The sequence below is a fragment of the Mizuhopecten yessoensis genome, unplaced genomic scaffold (assembly GCF_002113885.1).
Source record: "Mizuhopecten yessoensis strain PY_sf001 unplaced genomic scaffold, ASM211388v2 scaffold716299, whole genome shotgun sequence".
In the NCBI taxonomy this organism is placed as follows: domain Eukaryota; kingdom Metazoa; phylum Mollusca; class Bivalvia; order Pectinida; family Pectinidae; genus Mizuhopecten; species Mizuhopecten yessoensis.
The window spans coordinates 77,774-86,331 of NW_018480047.1; the positions used below are offsets into that span (position 1 = coordinate 77,774).

The window sequence follows — 8,558 nt, forward strand, 5'->3', positions numbered from 1 at the left end:
CCGTACTCAAGAAGATGGCGTTATCCAATTTGACATTGGACATAGACTGGGGTTAATGGGACTACCGGTTTTAACACTTGGTATAGGCATCGAGTACATTTTTTGAAAAACTACACAACACACATTTGATTTCATTGCTGGCAAATTTATAATTTATTCAGAATCGGTGTCTGTGTCTGAAACACCAAACACCTTCAAAAGTTTAGGGATTGTTTTGGTTATAAATTTATTATATGCTTTCTGGTTTTTTAGTAATAATTCCGACAACGATTCTTTGTCTTGTCCGCCAGTTTTTTCTTTGGCCTCTTCGCCACAGCTACAGGCGGTTCTAAATCACCGTCCGAAGACAGCGACATCGCCACCGCGGCTCTCTTGGTTAAATAATGAAATCAGATTAAAACTAAGACAGAAAAATAGGATCCATAGAAAAGCAGAATAACTAATAGTCAATACCACTGGAATAAATATAGAAATATTAGAAATGAAACTATTGAAATCATAAGGAAAACGAAAAAAGATTATCTTGAAAAACTACAGAGATCACTGAATGATAAATCCTTACCCCCATCTAAATGGTGGAAAATAGCTAAGACTGTATCTAATTTTAATAATAAATCAACTAACATTCCTCTTCTTGATCATAACGGTATATCTCTCCAACATCTTATAGATAACGCTAATACACTAAACGATTACTTCGCCTCAATAGCAACATCCTCTCCTAATCCTGACCCACTGCCGCCTACTGTAAATAACTATCCTTTTCAATTAGATAGTATCAATATATCAGAACAAGATGTAATCGAACAACTTAAACTACTAAATAATTATAAACCAGCAGGGTTTGGTTTAGTATTGTTTAACGTCCTATCAACAGTTATGGTCATTTGAGGACGGCCGTCCCTGTGTGCAAGATTCTGTCCCCTGGCCGAGACATACCAGAGTCTGTAAAAATGATACAACAACTTGAAAATGCAAAGTTCAGGACACGGCCCGCTACAACCTTATCAAGAGTCGGCCCAACCTCAACCACCAGGCCTATTGTACAAGAGGCATTATACTTACTAAAAGAGGACCTCTAGCTTGGCGACTCCTCAAGCTCCACATCAAGCAAGAATGAACAGGCAGAAAAACCGAGCGTAGGTCTCGGCTTCAACGCATACCCTATGCCAAGATGAGTTGGAAATGAACAATTGTAAAACATACTTTGTTCTTAAAACGCTTTATTGCACTATCTCACATCACATGATCATGATTCAATTATTATATACATATATGCTGATTTATACAAATGCATGCAGGAGAGAACTGATATAGGCATAGCCTGTAGTTCAATCCCATTCATACACCATCATGAATAAATTGAGGGGAAAGACGGCACAACTTGCATTAAATGAGATTGTGGTCCCTATTAGGGGAAGAGGGGTTCATTATTTTTTTTCTTGGAGTTTAGCCAAATAGGGGGAAACAAGTAACTCTTTTAAAAAACAGTCTCTTTCTGTTTGAATAGAAGGGCTATCACCAAATTTGTTCTAGATCATATTTGGATTAAGGGGATTTAATTTTGTATAAATGGAGTTATGGCCCACTTGGGGTTGACGGGCGAAGGCCTAAAGGGGAAAAAAGAAAACGTTATAAAATATTTCTCCTTCAATACGAATGAAGGGTGTTAACCAATTTTGGATAAGACAACATTTTCGGGGCAACGGGCGGGACCAAATACCGAAAATAGAACAAAAACAAATCAAATTCTCATTCCATACGAATATTTTCTGCAGGTCATGGAACGCGAAAAGAATATGCAGTCACCCACTACATGTTTCGTAAGAGTCGACTATTGTGGGAACCACCTTCAGAATTGGGGATTTGCATTTGTGCCCTCTCCTTCGGGACAGGGAATCCACCAAAACAAATCTGCTGCATAAATTGCAAATAGTTGGAATCTTACTCTAACTCCGAGCTTCGGCATAGTATTTCAGTGAGCTCGCACTATAAAGTCGGTATAAGATCCGCGCTATCACAAAAAGGCAAGTGCATGCACATTCCTTGTCTCATGCACACAGAGACGCGTACTCAATACACATTGAGACACGTCCTTAAATGACCTTAGCATAATATGACATTTAACAACATAAACAAAACAAAATCAATCTATACGAATAGAGGGAATGAAGAAAGCTCTTCCATGTGGGATTTGATTCTATGTAAATAGATATTGTGGCCCACAAGGGGGCAGATAAGTGAGTCCTGTTAGGGGAAATATATGTAAATTAATAAATCCTTAACCTTTTCCCCATTTATGCTAGCAAAATTGTCCCTAGAACAAGACCCACCCATGGCGTCTACCTCCCTGGGTCATAACACTGCAACAAGTTGAGATCCAAACCCCATAACCATATACGAAACTGTAAGCCATGAAAAATACTCTCATACTCTTGGTGTCTTAAGCACGAAAACAGATTTAGTCCATCTTTGCAGCTTGTATTTTTTTTATACTACGCGGTAAAATTCCACGGTTCTAAGCAGGTTATGAATTGAAAATAAAATACAAGATGAGCTATTAAGGTCCCTGGGCCACTTGTTTATATGTAATATTGTGGACAATACGTCAAAACGTTACAATCATAAAATGTACTGCGTTTGTACATAAACAGGGGTAATTTAAATGTGACCAGCATCTAAATGATTTGTGAAGACATGTAAACTTCGACGGATTACTGTGTTAGGCGTGACTATAAATATGAATTGAATTCCCCAGCTCAATTACATAATTTCAATAATAACATTCATTAAACTTTCAACACAGTAGAGTTTTTAGGGCCAGTAAAAGGTAGATAAAACATGTAAAGGAAATAGCATCAAGTAAACAGAGAGATAATAAGACAACCGCTAACTTGTAAAACAAAAGTGTCTATGCTTTGTTGCATTGTTTGAGCATACTAACAGTTTTAAGGGGTACTGTAGGTTAGACATAGTGCGACATGTTCTGTTTCGAAAAGTAATTGGAGATTTGTAATGTTATAAGAAAAGAAACCTGCGGGATCTTGGCGTCCACCATCGTATCACGTTCATTAGTTCTATGTCAGTTCGATTTTTTTTCTCTTATCTGTTTGATCGAGTCATTTAAGCAGTAAATGAATCTTGAGATAACTTTATATCTAAACGTCAAACTGCTGTGTATCAAAGACACCCTTGAAAGTGAGTTTGTCGTTTCACATATTTAGTGCATGTAGTACAAGAAAGAAGTAGAACCGATCGAAGTCTAAGATGACTGCCTGCGGCCATCTTGTTTTTTCCCCATTCAGACTACAAACAATACACAATGATGAAATAAAACATACACAATGATGAACTAAGGGGAACCGCCGTATGAAATTTGAGAAAAATCTGTTTTTTGAGAAATAGCGAAAACAAACTTTAAAAATCCAAGATGACTGGTTGACGGCCATTTGTTTTAGGATCAGTCTCAATATAAAACCTGCACCTCTAGGGACCAAGGGGGACATGCATATCAAATTTTAGAAAGATACCTCCAGTACTTTCTCGCCTCTGATGGACCCGCCCCTTAGCCGCTTGCGGAGGGGTCAGCCTCATTTAGAGTATCGAATCTGATCCCAACCATGGACTTATGATTACCACAAATCTTCATCAAAATTCTGACTGACGTCAAAAAAGAAGTCAAAAAAATATTTTTTCCGAACGATACGAATGTTTACGGAATAGGTTAGCCTTTCAAATTATGTAGACATTAAAGTGTCATGAAAGTTTTGGACTTGTTTGAAAACATTTCTACCCGCTGGGCCACAAATCTGTATAACGGTCGCCGAAGTAATATTCAGATTTTTATAAAAAAAACACTAAAATCATTCCATAATTTAGAAAAACATTTAACCACAATAGTGAATGTGCAGTTAAACTAGAATACTGACAGGTCAGCAAGCCTAAAGGCCCCGCTGTATGCCTGACAGTGTATCTCCCGTATAAGCCACAAGAAAAAGCAAATGTGAGCATTGACTGTTCAGAAAGGACCATGTCCAATACATTTTTGACAGTGTATGCCCTTTCCTATTTTAAAGTAGCGGCAAGGAAGACGTTCGGAATTGTTTGAAGCCATATTGCACATGTAACGTCTTGTATAATTTCAAAAAGTTTGGCCTTCTGTAAGGACCTTATTTGATGTTTTTTGACGGTATATTCCCGGTTTTATTTTAAGCAACGGCGACCTTGACCGTATGAATATTTAAAACCACTATTGCACATTTGCATATAATTACAGTGTGTCCTCATAAGAAATTTCTGAAAGTGTTGCTTTCGGTAAGACCCTTATCCGATATCTTTTTGTTCTTTTGCACATCTGCTTATCTCAGTGTATAACCATGCAAAATTTCAGAAAGTTTGGTCATCTGGATCATTATCTGCGGAAACGAAAGTGCTGACGGACGGACAGACAGGCGGACACGGTGATTACTATTAATATATACAAGGGTCATGATTTAAGGAAGTAGACCGGGATTCGTAGGTAAAACAGGTTTGTTGTTTAAGAAGGCATAGTTAATGAGAAGTTCTTTTTACACAACCAATACAATTTTCTATGTGACGTTTCGATGACTAGTACGATATGTACACTGACACCTTCATCAGACAAATGACCAATGAAGCGTATGCGCACAAAGGTGTAAAATGGGTACGACACATCACGTTTTACTTGTATAGAAAGAAGACGGAACCGTGAAGGTATTGGTCTATAGAAAAAAAAGACTCATACGGACCAATACCTGAACTTCAAATCTCACCATCCTTTACACCAGAAGTTAAGCAGAACAACAGGACAAAACACAAGAGCAGAATCCCATCGCTAGGGCAATGAGAACATGTGCATATCCGGAATGGGTTATAAAACGGGTAAAAAACAGTGTCAAAGTAAGGAGAAGAAAAGGTCAACAAGGATAAGAACAAAACCAAGGGTCAAGTGGTTATCCCGTATATGAAAGGTATATCCGAAACCATCCAGAGGATATATCGCGGTCATGGCATAGCAACAGCCATGAAGCCCCACACGACGCTAGTACACCCTAAGGATAAAACACCGAAAGAAAACGTCGCAGAATGCGTATACAAAATCGGATGCAAAAACTACGACGCGTCGTATATTGGAGAGACTGGAAGGCGATTTGGGGTCCGCCTTGGTGAACAACGGAAAGATACAGAAACCCAAGAAGGTAGGGAATTCACCAGGTCTGAAAGAAAACAGTCGGAGTCCCAGATAAATAAATCGGCAATCACAGACCATGCCACACAGAAATGATTGAATGGGATAACTCCTAAGTTTTGGACAGAGAGAGCAATCTGTTCAGGCGGCAGATAAAGGAAGCCATCTTGATACGCCGCAGTGGGCCAGTTCTAAATCGAGACGAGGGGGCTCAAAGACTCTCGCACATCGATGACCAAGTGTTAACAAAGCGTAGCTGAATTGAGTCATTTCGGTACACATATAACAACTATTGGACATACGTTTCCAGCGAAGCCGAAATCGACATCGATTTTATGGACAACTCGTACACATTTTAAACCTTTGTGTGCATACGCTTAATTGGTCATTTGTCTGATGAAGGTGGCAGTGTACATATCGTACTAGTCATCGAAACGTCACATAGAAAATTTTATTGGTTTTGTAAAAAGAACTTCTCATAATCCATGCTTACCAACCTGAAGAAAATGTTTAGAAAGAAGGCATGGCATTTCAATGGAATAGCACTATAAAGTCGGCATCAGAACCGCGACAACCCCGTCTCCGACATACATACACACATGCAGACACATTCTTGAATGACATAAGCTGTTAATATGACGTTAAACAAAATATCAACCAAACCAAACTAATTCAAACAAATAAACAAATATGACCTTACCAATGGCGATGGCGCGAAATCCCTAAGGATCAGAGACAAGGATTTGGATACAGGGATGGATATGTGATGTAGGGAGATATTTAAATATAATGGATTTGATATATGTAAACAGGAACAAAAGTATAAAAAGGGAGGAGATCCACATACGAGAGTTAGGGAAGTAAAGTCGAGGGATATATACAGGGAGTTATGTATTAGAAAGGTTAAAACAAATGAACAGGGATTAAGGCCTTAATACTTTGCGTATACAAAAGTTGGGAGTATACAGGAGACTGATATATATGTAATATATTTATTAGGGAGGGCTAAAAGGGAGGTTGAGATACATGTAGATCCAGGGATACAAAGGAGTTGGAAATATATAATCACCGATTAAGACAAGAGGTCCAGAGGGCCTGTATCGCTCACCTGAATATGTTTGAAATAATTGGTATGAAGTAAAGATATAGCGCTCAATGGTAGGTGCTGCAAAAGAAGAAGGATTTTAAAGAATAATTTGCTATGTTTCCCCTATTAGGCCCCGCCCCTAAGGCTCCTGGGGGCCAGACCCACGGTTTAAACAAAATTGGTTCCCCTTCACCCAAGGATGCTTCAGGCCCAATATGGAACAAATCCTTTCAATCCTACAGAAGAAGAAGGATTTAAAGAATTTGCTATATTTCCAATATTGGGCCCCGCCCCTCAGCCCCCATAGGGCCAGACCCACCATTTATACAAAATTTGTTCCCCTTCCCCAAGAATGCTTCTGGCCAAACATGGAACAAATCCTATTGGGCCTGGGGGCCAGACCCACGGTTTAAACAAAATTGGTTCCCCTACACCCAAGGATGCTTCAGGCCCAATATGGAACAAATGCTTTCACTCCTACAGAAGAAGGATTTTAAAGAATAATTTGCTATGTTCCCCCTATTAGGCCCCGCCCCTAAGGCTCCTGGGGGGCAGACCCACGGTTTAAACAAAATTGGTTCCCCTTCACCCAAGGATGCTTCAGGCCCAATATGGAACCAATCCTTTCATTCCTACAGAAGAAGAAGGATTTAAAGAATTTGCTATATTTCCCCTAATGGACCCGCCCCTCAGCCCCCAGGGGGGACACATCTACCGTTTATACAAAATTGGTTTCCCATTACCCAAGGATGCTTCTGACCAAACATGGAACAAATCCTTTGATTCCTGCAGAAGGAGAAGGATTTTAAAGAATTTGCTATATGTCCCCTTTTGGGCCCGCCCCTCAGCCCCCAGGGGGGCCACACCCACCATTTATACAAAAATTGAGTCTCCTTTGCCTAAGGATGCTCCAGACCAAATCTTAGTCTAAATCTACTGGACCGTTCAGGACAACTAGCGTTTTAAAAGAAAAGTTGATGGACGACGGACGGACGACAGACCCTGCGCCATGGCATAAGCTCACTTGCCCTTCGGGCAGGTGAACTGAAAATTGAAGAAAAATATCATACATTATACAATTGCTCACCTTTAGTGCACGCTTTTGCACGACGACGACGAATAAAGGATCTATATCATAACACCTATCGGTCGAGTTTTACCTGAGTGATGTCATATTCCCCAATGCCTGGGAAACTTGCTCTATTATGCATGCTGTTGTCCGGTAAATTGCTTTTTTGCAATTATTGTGGATAATAAATCAAAATGCTTACATCATATCAGAAACATGTGTGCATGAAGCGACTTAATATAAATTCATTCAGCATACATATTATGTAGGATAGTAGCTAATCTGTGACGCATTACAAACATAAAGGCATATGAGCCGATCGTGACTTTAAATAAAATTTAACATTCTGAAAGACCAATGAAGAATTATCACTGATAGAACGTTAGAATACAAAGCATTTCGGAATGAAATGTAATAAGTCATTTTTACAGACGTTCGGTTTGGTTTAATTGGGCAAAGCGTTATTTTAACAGCTATGGTAATTTAAGGACGTGTCTCGTTTGTATAATTAATTATCTTATGTGAGCTTTAAACAGTATTTATGTGAATTTGCGCCAAGCCCGCTATCAAGTGGAGGGCTAGTAATTATAGAACATAATGGTAAGGCATCTTTAATACTTGATTACCCCGCCCCCTTTCGATAAGGTGCATCTGCTACCAAATTAATTGAGATACCAAACTAAAATACAAGGCCGAAGGCAATCAACACAGTATTTAATCCGGTCATATTATACAGTTGTTATCGGGGAATAAAAACTACCACATTGAAGAACTTTTTATGCGACATATTTGCATTGAATGCATTTGCACAAGGAGGCTAGAACGCCACACATCGATGCATACATAACACACAGGGAGGCATGTCCTAACATGACCCTAGCCGGTAATGTGGCATTAAGCTTATTCCATCCAACCCGAACGTGTGCATGTATCAGTATTATACGTATAGTATGTTTGTCCCCGTTTCAAAGATTATACACTCTTGTATATGTAGGAAGTCATATACTTGATTGCAACCATAAGATTTTTAAATACGTGCAGTATTACGAAAATGAAAAACACTTAACAATACAGCTCTTTCGTCTTTCTAAAAACCCGTCGATGAGGCTAGGGACCAAAAGTGTGGAAATTTCATTCGGTAATGTCCTCTGTTGAAACAGAGGGAGAATTGCGTAAAACCTCTCATCATATGA

General features: G+C 39.2%; 1 protein-coding gene across 3 annotated transcripts in view; it reads right to left on the reverse strand.

Annotated features, from left to right (window-relative positions):
* The window catches only part of LOC110442785 (solute carrier family 23 member 2-like), a 42,335-nt gene extending 34,850 nt beyond the window's left edge, over window positions 1-7,485 (reverse strand). The window contains exons 1-2 of one of the 3 annotated variants that reach the window (XM_021486563.1): window positions 7,384-7,407; window positions 1,066-1,164 (exon numbers count right to left, since the gene is read on the reverse strand). Coding sequence is in view for 1 of the 3 variants with exons in the window: in XM_021486560.1 (XP_021342235.1) it covers window positions 7,457-7,470 (14 nt within the window). In the remaining 2 variants the exon portion in view is untranslated. Of the gene's footprint in view, window positions 1-1,065; window positions 1,165-7,383 lie in introns of all 3 variants that reach the window. The other 2 variants (XM_021486560.1, XM_021486562.1) reach the window with 2 other exon arrangements.
* Window positions 7,486-8,558: the final 1,073 nt, after the last annotated feature.